The sequence below is a fragment of the Tamandua tetradactyla genome, chromosome 2 (assembly GCF_023851605.1).
Source record: "Tamandua tetradactyla isolate mTamTet1 chromosome 2, mTamTet1.pri, whole genome shotgun sequence".
NCBI lineage: Eukaryota > Metazoa > Chordata > Mammalia > Pilosa > Myrmecophagidae > Tamandua > Tamandua tetradactyla.
In genome coordinates this window covers 187,431,369-187,444,493 of record NC_135328.1, presented here as the reverse complement: position 1 = coordinate 187,444,493, position 13,125 = coordinate 187,431,369, and the positions used below count along the sequence as shown (strand labels likewise).

The 13,125-nt window shown below is 39.4% G+C and overlaps 1 protein-coding gene across 3 annotated transcripts in view; it reads right to left on the bottom strand.

Annotated features, from left to right (window-relative positions):
• The window catches only part of MTF1 (metal regulatory transcription factor 1), a 49,692-nt gene that overhangs the window by 36,384 nt on the left and 183 nt on the right, over positions 1-13,125 (bottom strand). For 2 of the 3 annotated variants that reach the window (XM_077150230.1, XM_077150228.1), the window contains exon 2: positions 11,152-11,610. In XM_077150230.1, coding sequence (XP_077006345.1) covers positions 11,152-11,559 — 408 coding nt within the window. In that variant the 5' untranslated portion in view covers positions 11,560-11,610. Of the gene's footprint in view, positions 1-11,151; positions 11,611-12,723; positions 13,114-13,125 lie in introns of those variants that run through there. The other variant, XM_077150229.1, reaches the window with a different exon arrangement.

Here is a 13,125-nt window from a genome sequence, read left to right as displayed (position 1 = left end):
CCCCTCTGCCTCCCTCTCTCATCTGCCCAACCCTTAGACAAGTACTCTCACCTGATCATTCCTTACCCTTGCCACTGGCATAAAGGAGGTGCTCCACAAATATTCGTTGAATTGAACTGACTCACTAGTCTAGACATTCTTCTTTTCCTGTGCTACTGCCTAGTTTTGAATTCAATCACTACCAGATTATTTCTAAAACAATGTCCTGAACATGGCATCTTTCCACTCAAAGGATAAAGTCCCAGTTACTTTGCCTGCTAGTCAAGGTCCTTCACAGGTCCTGTTTCATACTTCTATCATCATACTTGTATAACCAGCCCAACGGTCAGCTCTGTCTAGAGCTGGCGTCTGTGACAACAGTACACCCTTTCCCCACTGCACCACTATATTCTTACTTTCTTGCTTTTTTCACTATGGGGAATGCCTGTTCCTTTGCTTTTCTGATTCTGTCCAAGGATCTCCATAATCACTCCATGTCTAAGTAACAGCAACCCCTTCTCAATTCCAACAATATTTAATCATACTACTCATTTGAGATTTAGCATATTATTGTTAATTATCCTCTCATGCATATATATCCTGACTACCCACTAAGACCAAGAACCTCTTTTGGTGCTGCCAGATAGAGATTTCAAAATAATCATAGAGCAGTAAGGAATACTGGGACTGTGAATGAAGCAACAGTCTGCATGGTTAATTATAAGGCTCATGACAACAGTGAATGATAAGAACAGAGCTTCAGTCTTCAGACTTTACCACAGTTGATAATTTTATAAGTAACAGTGCAAAAAATAATTAACTACCCTTTTGCTGTCTCATCCTACCAAGCCCCACTTCTACCCTTTCTTTATTTTTTTTTTAACTTGGAGGATTGGAGCCACCATTAAATGTTTCTTTCTTAAGGAAATCTCCCCTGATTGCTCCTTACCCCACCCCAAACTAAAATAGGAATCCTTATAAGTTCCTACAGTTTCCTGTATTTCTTTAAAGCACAAAATACAATCCAGAAGAAATAATTACATAGTTAAATAATTTACATGGTTATCTATTTAGTTGCCAGGCACAGCAGTTGCTGGAAAACAATAGGCACAAAATAAATATTTGTTGAAACCATGAGCAAATGACTACTCCTGGCTAGACTGTAAGCTCCATGAGGGCACGGGCCGTTTGTCTTGTTCACTGCCACAGCCTCAGGGTCTAGGCTTGTAGAGAAGTGGCAGTAGATTGATATTCGTTGAGTGAATGAAGGAAAGAAAAAAACGAACAAAATAAAACCAGCAGGGCTTGATGCTGAGGAAAGTAGTGGCAAGGACACTAAAGGAATAGTTTCAAGAAGGTGGGTCAGGGTGCACAAGTGGTTCATTGGTAGAACGTTCACCTGCCACGCAGGAGACCCAGGTTTGATTCCCAGCCCATGCACACCAAAAAAAAAAAAAGTTGGTCAACTGGTCAAATATTGCAAGATGACTAATTAAGGATTTCTTAGATTTAACGGTTTCAAAGGTTATAATCGCCTTGAGCAAGACTAGCCTCATTGGAGTGGTGGGACCAGAAGCACAAGGCAATGGGCTGTGGAATCAGGAAGAAATGAGCAAGGAACTGGAGACAATAATTACTCTTTCAAGAAATTTGACTGAGAAGAGAATGGACAAAAAATTAGGAGAGGATACAAGACTGGGGAAGGTATTTGTATTTATAGGTGGTAGAGACAGTTGACTGTCAAAGCAAATGCCTGCTGCCCCAATAATGTGCTGAATAAATGAGTAATCTCTCACTTTACCTGGAGGGAGACAGTAGTGCAAGTCACTATTCTGTGTCTTTCAGAATCTTTTAAAAATAGCACCAAATTTTACAAAAAGAGAAAACTAAACCTCTTCAAACTGGATCAGAATAGGAAGTTGCAAAAAACATGCAGTTTTTCCTAGTTACATAAGGAGGGTATTGCAACATCTGGTACATTTTAAATAAGGTTCAAATAAGGTTTATCATTCATATGTTCAAAAATTATGTTCCATGCATTATATAGTTCCAAGTGTGAAGAATACAGAAAAAAGAGATATAACCCAAGCTATGAGCTCAAAGTCAAGAGGAAAATCATACACACAAAAAACAAATGAGAACAATATAATGTGAGAAGTCATAATGATATGAATGTTCTACATACCACGGGAATATATAAGAGAGGTAACCAACTCAGACTTGAGCATGACTAACAATAGGTTCTCAAAAGAGGTGATGCCCCAGGTGAATTTAAAGAACTTGAGGGAGGGTGACACACAATTAATTTGCCTATCAAAATAAATTAAATTATCTATAATAGAAACATAATGTCACTGATGATCCCACTGTATAATAAGGAAAACTTGTTTCTCCAAAAGAGCTTAAGAATTACATCACTCTCATCTTCCTGTGAGGCCTCAAATAGTTGTCAATTACTCTTTAAAGGAACACAGAAGGAGCACAGGTTAGGTTCACTAAGGATTTGTGCTTTTTATGGAGTCTAATGCTATTAATAGGAAGGAAGCATAGATTTCAGAGAATTGATGTTGGTAATTTAACAAAGATGACTTCCCTGTTAAATTAACAAAATCAGAGAAGGAGGAAAGGTGAATGGGATAGGTAAAAGTTAGGAATTAAACACTGAAACTCCAGGAGACAAAGGCTTAAAATATTTCAGAGGAGAGAAAAGAATAGGTTGCTACTGGAAGAAAAAGAAATGAGAGCTAGATTCTACATACATGTACAGCCCCCTCCTCAGGAAGGACAGGATTCCGAACACCTGGCATACGTACCTATAAATACATGATTGGCTTGGCCACTATGGCTTTAGGAACTCCCTCTCCCTCTCCCCACACCAGCCCTGTCCCCATGCTGGCACTGATCGATCTCATTTCTTCAACTCTATCATATGCAACCAAAGGGCCCACAGCAGAAATATAAGAGTTCTGAACTGACCTTGTTTCTTCCACAGACCTCTTATCAACCACTGCCAGAGGTGAATTAACACAGCTGTTCCCATGCCTTAACCCTTTACCCCTAGAGAATGAACACCATCCTGCTGCTCCTCGTTTCCCAGCCCTTTTCGTAGCCACAGGTCTCAGTGTCTGATTCTCCCTCTGTCTTCAGGAAGGTGGTGAGTGTTAGAATGGAAAAGTATAGGCTTTGGTATTCACAAAGTCCTCAGTTCTACCACTTGCTATCTGTATGGTTTAAATCTGTGAAACGGGGACTAATAATCCTTATTTTATAAATTTTTAAGAAAATTACAAAACTACATTTAAGCTCTTAATATAGTGACTGGAACAAGCAGGTACTAAGATCCTCGTTATCTCATCCGCTCTCCACTGCCACTACCTGGTAAAATAGGAGTCCTCATTCTTTAGCTATAAGAGCCCTCAGCTTTGGCGGGTACCCCAATTGTCCTCCTTGGAAATAACTTTCAGTGGGCCAGTATTAGAGAAATCAAAGGGAGCTGAGTATGAGAGCAAAAGATTATCTGTAGCAAGGCTGGTGTTCATAGAACTCCTGCAGTTGGAATACAAACATGGTCTCACTTTGAAACATGGTTATAAATGGTGGTACACATTCCAGCAGTATTAGTATAACAGTGTAAGTATAACTGTTTAGTTAATTAGGGGTTACTGAGACTTCCATGAGCTATCCTGAAACCCATCACAATTTATAATCTTGTTTCAAGGAGAAAATGCCCCCTCAAGAGTTCCTGACAAAGAATATTTTAACATCACAGCCTCTTTGTAAACTGGAGATTATTTCTATACCTCCTTCAAGAACCATGTGGGCCTATGAGGAAATTCACATTTACTGAAAAACTGCGGCATCCCAGAAACTATGCTAAATGTCTTATGCATATACTATTATAGATTTATATATAAAGAACCTCATTGAATCTTCACAAAATGCAAAAGGATATTTTTATTTCCATTTTACAAAGAGGAAAACAGAGGAGTTAACCAGCAAACATCACAAGGTGATACCAGCTTATCCCAGTGCCAGGATAGAGCCCAGGTCTAAATTACTCCTTTGTCCATCACAGAGAAGAAACAATTTTAAACACAGGCTTGACATAAATAAGAGGAAACAATAATTAAAACTCAGGTTCTTTCTCCAATGCCCCACAACAGCAAAAATTGAGCAATACCTAACATTTACCATCTATATAAAAGATAAATTTGGCACCTATTATTCCTGCAGCATCATGTTCAAAAAACAATATGCAGCATCATATTCAAAAAACAATCCCTGCCCCCTTCCCAAGCCAGTGGGCTTACAGTGATAGAAATGCTGATGACTAAGGGCGCACGGGGGGGGGGGGGGGGCACACAACATAAAGGCCTGTAGTGTACACACCACTAAACAGTTTCTTATGATTGCAAAGGGAAAATGCTCCCTGTTCTGGGCTCTTACAGAACCTTGCAGGTATAGTCATTAGCAGTCTCCCTACTAGATTCTAAGCTTCTCAGGGCAGGGACTATTTCTTTTCATTTCCTAATATCTCACAAAAATAGGTACTCAATAAGTAAAAGCTCGTGGATAGAATGACTAGATTGTTAACACTAGAATTCAAGTGCAGTCTCTATATGTCCTGGTTTTGAATGGCAAGTCTATGGGAGTTGGGAAGGAACCTGCAAAAAAAACATAATCATAGTAGGCAAAAACTAAAAAAGTGGGTGGTTCCCTCCAAGAATCAGCAACATTCCGGTGTGTCTGAGTGGATCATTCCACTGTCTAAGGGATTTCTAATGAGAAATAAGATTAAACGTAGGCCTCCCAAAGGAAAGGACACATTGTAAAAAGGCTCTGAGAGACTGGAATCAAGTTTTACCCATTACTTTTATATTTAAAATTTGACAAACTGAAAAAAATCTCCTCTTGGATGTGCCACTGACCACACAATTCATCCCTGAGATCTAACAGCACTATAGTAGCCTAATTCATAAAGCATCACTATACTGTGCTCCTTGGTAGAAAAAAAAGTGTATTGTTTCTCCATCAATGAACTGGAATACTTTGGTGCATCAAGAAGAAAGTATTTGGTATATGATGATTCCTGAGTTTTTCCATACTTTTTGGCCAACTATTCAGCAGAAAAGTAACAAGGTCAGTTAGCCATGGGGTGGGGGGAGGGAGGGGGACATTATGTTCACCAAATGTGATTTAGGCAGAGGTGTATGGATGGATAAACAGATAGTACTGGCAGATTCTCTGGAAGGGAAGAGACATAAGAAAACCAACTAAAGGAAACACAGCTGCCTAGAAACATGGAGCAGAAAGGCCTTGAAGGAACAACCTTTAAGAATGCCGCTGTTCAGCATAATGACTTTTGGGGGGGGGGTGTGTGAATGGGCCAGGAATCTAATCCAGGTGTACTGACCATGCATCCAGAATGACAATATTTTTGTTGCTGTTATTGTTGTTGTTTTTATCATCACAATTAACTTTCCTCTTCGTGGAAAATAACAGATACAAACCTTCAAAACACATCACAACAATTAGTGGTAGAACAGCTTGCAGAGTTTGGTATGGGTTACAATTTCACAAATGTAGGTTATTCATGATTTAGGTTTTTACTTCTAGCTGCTCTAAGATACTGAAGACTAAAAGAAATATCAATATAATTATTCAACAGGCACACTCATTTGTTAAGTCTTACCTCCTCTGTATAACTGTACCACAGAATGGCAATATTTTGATTGGGAATTTTTCAAAGCTACCAAACCAACAGGGAACCAGCAGTAAAAGAACAACTATGAGAATAAAATATGTGAAATTAGAGCCAAAATGACCAGTGGCTCTGTGATAGGAGAAGACTGTATCTGTAGCAAGGTTCTGCTTAGTTTATTTCTTTACAAGACAAGCAGGAGGGGAAAAACAATGAAGTGACAGGTAAGCCAACTACACACCGTAGGAAACAATGGAACAGTCAGGGGTAAACAGGAAAATCAGGCTAAAATCTGACTCAGAAAATAAGCTGCTTAGGAAACCAAGAAGACTAACCAGTTATCAAATGATTTGATTTCTTAAGAGTTAACACCTGGATACAGAGATGGAGAAAAAGACCAAGTTAAAAAAAAAGGGGAGGTTGAGATAAGAGATCACGAAGCAAGTTATCAATAGTCATAAACATCAGCCTCTTTTGTCCAATAAAATGGATTTAAATGACAAGGAAATCACTGTTAAAACAAAAGCTAAGGTAAGATGGTGCTCCAGGAAGGCAAGTCTTCTGAATGCCTGGTCATTAAGAAAGATTTTCAAGCACTTAACACACTTCTCCCTCAATCCCCAATCAACCCCACACCTATTGATTTAGAGAATATTTATAGAACTATACATGCAGGTCTCATGGCTAAAATGGGAAAATGTGGGTAGGGGGAGAATACAGTGAGCTAAACTCACAGCAGACTGAACAAAGTCTATGAACACCATATCCTTGACCCTGTCCTATTCGATATAAATATGAATGGCCTGAAGGCATGGATGGCAAACCTGGCTTGCAAATGGTACAAACCAATCTGCATATAGTACTAAGTGGGAAGGTGAAGACTAATAATACTGATTTTGTAATTGTTATCTCTCTACTGCTGCAAACTCTTCTGCCTTAGATCAGCATTTCCCAAAATGTGTTTCATTGAATACTGGGCCATGGAAATGAGACCTGAAAAAAGGTTTCCCAAGTCTGAAATACTTGCAAAATTCTGCATTTCCTTCCTTCTTAGTCATTAGCACATTAAAGCTCTGAGAAATCCTTTAATAAACTTCTGTCTTGGTTTAATCTACTGTTTCTCAAATATTTGTTCATGAAACACTTTTCATATAGTAATCATTAACTCAGTACGGTCTAAAGCTTAGGCTCTAAACCACATTCAAATTTACTATACTAAAAAACAAATCATTCAATCTCCTTGAGCCACTACTGCCCTATAGCTCATCTTCCTCCAACCTAAAAAAAAAGGTTGACATTTCCTGCCTCCTAGTTCCTCACCACCCACTCATTTCGCCACTAGAAATCTAGCTACGGGCCCCAGTGCTCTACTGAATGTCTTCTCATGACATGAACAACTGCACACCTGGCAGAACTAATGGCTTCTTTTCTACTCCTCAACCCCTCTGCAGAGTCGGCTAAGGATATTCATTCTTGAAACTCCCTCTCCTCAGCATCCATAACTCTGCAATCCACCCATCTCTTTGACCACTGTGATCTTCTCTGGTTCCTCTTTCTCTTTCCAAGCCTTAAATTCAGACCAACTCTTACTTTTCTCTTGAGTCAACTACCTATAGTTTGAACTATTCCCTTTTGGTGGATCCCCAATCCTAATTCCAAACCATCTCCTCAATTTCAGATCTACATTTTCAATGGACTTCTCAACTTCTTCGCTTTACTTTCTCCAATGACCATAAATTCAATGTATTCCAAACCAACTCATCAATTTCCCCACCAAACATTCTCCTCTTTCTGTCTTCAAGACTTCTTCCTATTAATGGAATCACCATTCCCAGGGACAACAGAGTTAAGCCATTTCCTCAGCAAGTCCACAGCACTTTGAATATGCTTCTATTAAAGTACTTATCACAATGTATTCTATTAAACTCTCCTCCTAGACTTGAGGATACTAAAGGGCAGAGAACCCTGTCAATCAATTATGCAGCCCCTTGGTAAGAATAGTAGAACATTGGAAAAATGGGTGAATTTTTCCTGTCAACATGATATAAAACCTTTGAATCAGGCCCAACGCATGGCTCATTCTTCAAAATTTAATAACAAACCAGTTTCTCTCCTTACCATATCCACCTCTGCCAAAGCTCTGGATTCTTTCAATGTATAAGGGCTCTACCTTCATCAAATTAAAATGAAAACCCAAACCTCTTCTACAACTATCTCCCAATTGGGCAATCTGTCTCCAGTTTCTCTCTGCCTCCAAGCTACCACTGATAACAGAACAATCTTTCTAAAATGCTACTCAAATCACATAACACCTTAGCTCAAAACCTTCAACAGTTTCCCACTACTTCCAGAATACAGTCCAAACCCTTTAGCATGCTTTCACTGCCTTCCTTGTTTGGACCTCCACTAATTTTCTATCCTTACCTCCTACTAGTCCATATGTTCTAGTCCAGGGGTCAGCAAACTACATACAGCCAGTGGCCAAATTCAATCCACTACCTGTGTTTGTAAATGAAGTTTTATTGGAACATATACAGGCTCATTCATTTATATATTGTTTATGGCTGCTTTTGTGCTAAAATGAAGGAGTTGATTAGCTGCGACAGACACCGTATGTTGCAGAGAGCCTAGACTATTTACTACTTAACCCTTTGTAGAAAAAGCATGCTGACTTCTATTCTAATCTAACAGGACAACTCATTCCCTGAAAATGACCTGTCCCCTCCCACTTCCATTCTTTTGTTCATGCTGGTCCTGTCTCTTAGAAAGCCCTCTGTGATGGTCAGGTTCATGTGTCAACTTGGCCAGGTGATAGTGCCCAGTTGTCTGGTCAAGGAAGCACTGTCCTATCTGTTTCTATGAGGACATTTCATGGATTTAAGCCTTGAGCATGTTGGCTGCATCATGGCTGATTACATCTACAATCAGCTAAGGGGAGTGTCTTCTGCAATGAGTGACACTTAATCTAATCTAATCACTGGAAGGCTTTTAAGGGGATTCAGAAGAGACAATCCCTCTTTCTGCTTCAGCCAGCCAGCCTTTCCTGAGTTTGTTGAGGATCTTTATTACTACTGCCAGCTCACAGCCTGCCCTATAGATCTTGAACTCTTATATCCCCATGATTGTATGAAGCACTGTTATAAATCTCATATTTACAGATATCTCTCGTTGGTTCTGTTTCTCTAGAGAACCCTAGCTAATACACCTTCCCTCTGGCTTTTTTTCTGTTTACACATTCTTCAAGACCAGCTCAAATGCCACTTTTTCCACAAAGAGTTCCATGATCCTCAAAGTTAAAGGTAAGCTTCTCTGTGCTCCCACTGCAATGTTTGTACCTCTCCTTCACGTTTATCACAGTGTGTATGATGTTACGGTAATTGGTGTACATGCATTTCTACTTCTACACTGTTGAGTAGTCAGTCATCTTTGCAACCTCACAGAGCATAACAGTACCTTACTTTGTGAATGTTTGTTGTTGAAAGGAACCCTGACAAACTCAAATACTTGGAAACCAAGAATATAAAATTTGGTATGGTATGTGAGAAGAGGGCATTCAAGAATGCTATACTTACTTTATGATTTTTTCTGCAAACCTATAACTACTGTAATAAAAAAATCATATTTGAAAAAATGATTTAGTAGGGAATTATTCTTAACTTTTACATGTAGGTCTCGATGTTCTATTACATAAAGATGAAACAGGGAGAATTGACTTAACAGCTGCACACATGAAAATAATCGTTATCAGGGTTTCTGAATCTCAGCACTATTGACATTTCAGGCCACTTTTTTGTAGGGGGGCTGTCCTTTGCAATGTAAAATGTTTAGCAGCATCTTTGGCCTCTAGCCACTAGATTCCAGTAGCACCTTGCCAGTGTGACAACCAAAAATGGCCCCAGATATTGCCAAATTTCTAATGGGGGGAAAAATTGCCTCTAGTTGAGAAAAACTAATCTACAGGTTTCCTAGTACAAGCTAACAGTGTGATACTGTTGTTAATAAAACAGTGACTATATATTAATTACAGTACAATGTCCAGATTAAGATATAGGAGTCCCATTGTGTTCAGTGCTAGTGGACTTATATTTGTGAGATTCTGCCCAATTCTGGATTTTAAAAGGACTTTGGAAAACTGGAATTCATACAATCAAAGGTGACCAGACTGATGAGAGACTAGGGGGAAATGTTATGATAGGGATATTTCAATACATGGAGGTATTTAGCCTATACAAGAAAAGATAAGGAGAAACCCATGATAATTCTCTGTAAATATCTAATGGGTTGTCTTGTGGGAGGAAAGCTTAACTTTCTTCTTATTCAGGAAGGTAGAACTAGAACCAGTGGGAGGCAGCTGTAGGAAGGCAGATTTTGGCTTTATACAAATAAAAGCTTTCTAATAGTAAAAGGTAGCCAACAAATGTTATCAGCCTGAACTGTTAAATACTGTGCTCCCATCATTCTGGAAGCATTCAATCAAAGATCAGATGAATTTACATCAAATATGCTGTAGTGAGATCCCTGCATAGGATGACAGATAGGATAACATGGTCTCTCCAAGTTCCTTTTAACTCTGAAATTTTAAAGCTAGCAAAGACAAAGTCAAATGTCACAAATAATAAAGTTCTCAAATTTCAAGATCTTAATTATAGCAAAAGAAGAAAATATTTTCCTGAACAGTTTTCCCTATTTATGTTTGGTTACTTTTTATATTTTCCTGAACAGTTTTCCCTATGTATGTTTGGTTACTTTTTATACTTAGTCTCTGGCCTTGCAACTTTACCAGTGACTTATTTTTGCCCTTAACCTGTGATCAGTTCCTGGATAATGTAAATCACTGCCTTTAAACTGTATCTCCTATTCTGCTAATAACCTCCGCTAGTACAACCTGTACAGTGCTTTAGAGTTTTCAAAAAATTCTGACACACATTACTTTACTCACATTAAAGATGAATGTGAAACCTTATTTTAAATAACCTATTCTCATTTACCACCTCTTGCCTGAATTTCTTATAAAAGCAAGGTAGTCTTCATTGTTTATTAAACAGTCACTAAGATAATAAAGCATCTTCCAGCAGACATCATCACCAAAACAAACCATTTATATATAACCCAGAGATAAGCTAAATTTAGCTAATTCATCATCAGATAAGCCAAATCTAGTTATGTCAGCATCAGAACCATGGATTTACCACTCAATGAAATTTTTATTTTATTTATGATGTGGGGAAGAAATTTTGAGAAATTTTAATTCGTTTTTCTAAAATTTCAATAGGGCCATGCAAAACCAAAAGCTGTAGAAAGCAGAAGGCAGTCACAACAAAATGTGAGGCATACATATTCAGTATTGACAAGCAAAATCAATATATGCCCTAACTCCAGGGATGCCTTTACATCCCAGCTAAAACTACCAATAAGAGTTGTGCAAGGATTTTTCCCAATGATAAACAGAGCCCGCATCTTGTTTTACTTACTTCTTTACGTTTCGTTTCTGGACATTCCGACTGCAGAGTAAGGGTTGCACCTTCAATATTTCTTGGCATGGGTGTGGAACCAGGATTTATCGTTAAATGAATCTGATCTGGTGAGATAATGTGTTGCACATAACCCTGGGACATTGCTTCATGATCTATTAGGTGAAAGCCCTCTTCACCCCCTACTAGAAAAGGCAAGTGTTCTCCACACTGTCCATCGTCATCTTCATCTTCCAAAGTGCCCGGGTCCTGCTCGATAAGAACAGTTGTCCTATCATAAACAGTTCCAGATGAGGAAGGCACCAGTCCATTTTTATCCACAAACCTGAGCATCTTGTCATCGGGGGTCAGCTCATCTTCCTCTGCCTCAAAGTAGATGATGTTGTCGTCTGGACTGTTTTCCCCCATGGTTCAGTAATGCTCAGCCCAATTGTGAGAAATGGAAAGGTAATGACCCGTCTGCAAAAAAACAAAACAAGGCCAAAGTTAGAGCGATACCACAGGATCCACGGGCTTCCTCAGCAGCCACAGAGTTCACGTTCCCTCTCACTTAAATAGTAAGTTAAAGCAAATAAAAAATCATCTTCTGTGGGAATAATTGTTTTTTTAGTTTAACTTTGAAACCTTCAAGGCATTTTTAAGGAAAAGCAATGCCTTCTTTAAAAAATTGAAATAATAAATAGCAAATCAATTTATAAAACTTTCTGAATGTGCCTTGTTGCCAAAATTTGAAAATTGGTCAAAATTCTTAAAGGAGATAAAAGAGTAAAGAGAACAATGACTGCTTTAAGGCTGAGTTATGGTACATCTTAAAGTAAGAAAATTTCAGTCCAATCAGACTGAAATCAGACTATAAGCCGGCACAGTCAGTGATAGAAGGAGCAAGGTTTTGAACCCAAACTGACCTACCTACAAATCCCAGCATTACCCTTTACTACTTGGGTAACTTTTCTGTGTCTCATTTTTTTATATATAAGGTGATACTCGTTTACTGTTCTCTTAAAATTATGAGGAATAAAAGAAACACTGTATGTAAAGATCTGTGTCTAACAAACAGCAGAGGTACAATTGTTAATTTTGTCTTTCTTTTCTAGAACAGATATTCCAGATTCTGGGTGGAGGGGCTGTTTCCTAATCACGCATGTCTAATGACGATCACTTTATCTTATTTTCTCCTAAAATAATCTGGTGTCAATCAGAAACTATGCTTGAATAATGGGGTCCCTGCGGTGAGGGAGTCTTCAACTCCTAGCTTATTAGGAGTTCACGAAATGAATGAAAGACTTGTAGATCTTGGGGAAAATACCAAATGTGAAGCTTTCCGGTTCTGGAATAGTAATTCTTCCTTCACCTGCAAACACAGAGGTTCTACAAATGCGGGTCTGACAGGCAGAACGGAAAATATAAAGATAATCAGTACATCACTTTAGTTTTCGGTCTAGCTTTGTACTTCTGTTCGGGGTGTGAAAGTGAGCCCTTACGTAGTGGGTAGGTTAGACAGAGGTAATTACCAGTGACAGGCCAAGGGATCAGATACGGGAGGAACCCGCCCGACCCCTTGCTCTAGCTTACTAGCTTACGCAACCCCGTAGATGCACATCTCGCCACATCTGAGAAGAGAGATAAGAACACCGAGGGCCCCACTGGGTTGTCCCGACACCATCCGCGGCAACACGGAGACCAACTGTCCGGAACAAAACAGACCAGGAGGTTCGAGGGTGGCAAAGGAGTACGAACAGAGCACCCTTGAGAGGAGGCTGGGAAAAGGAACCAGTCTGGGAAAGCTCCAGCTCAGGGCTACACAAAAAAACCCCAGACAGGCTGGGGGCTCCAAGCCGGGCGAAGAGGGGCAGGGTCCAGGTCTCCATGGAAACAGGGGAGGGGGGCTGGATACCCATTCCCATGGAAACGGAGTAGGGGTGGGGTCCCTCTGGTGACTGGACTGGGGTCTCTACTGGCAAATGCTTCAGGAAT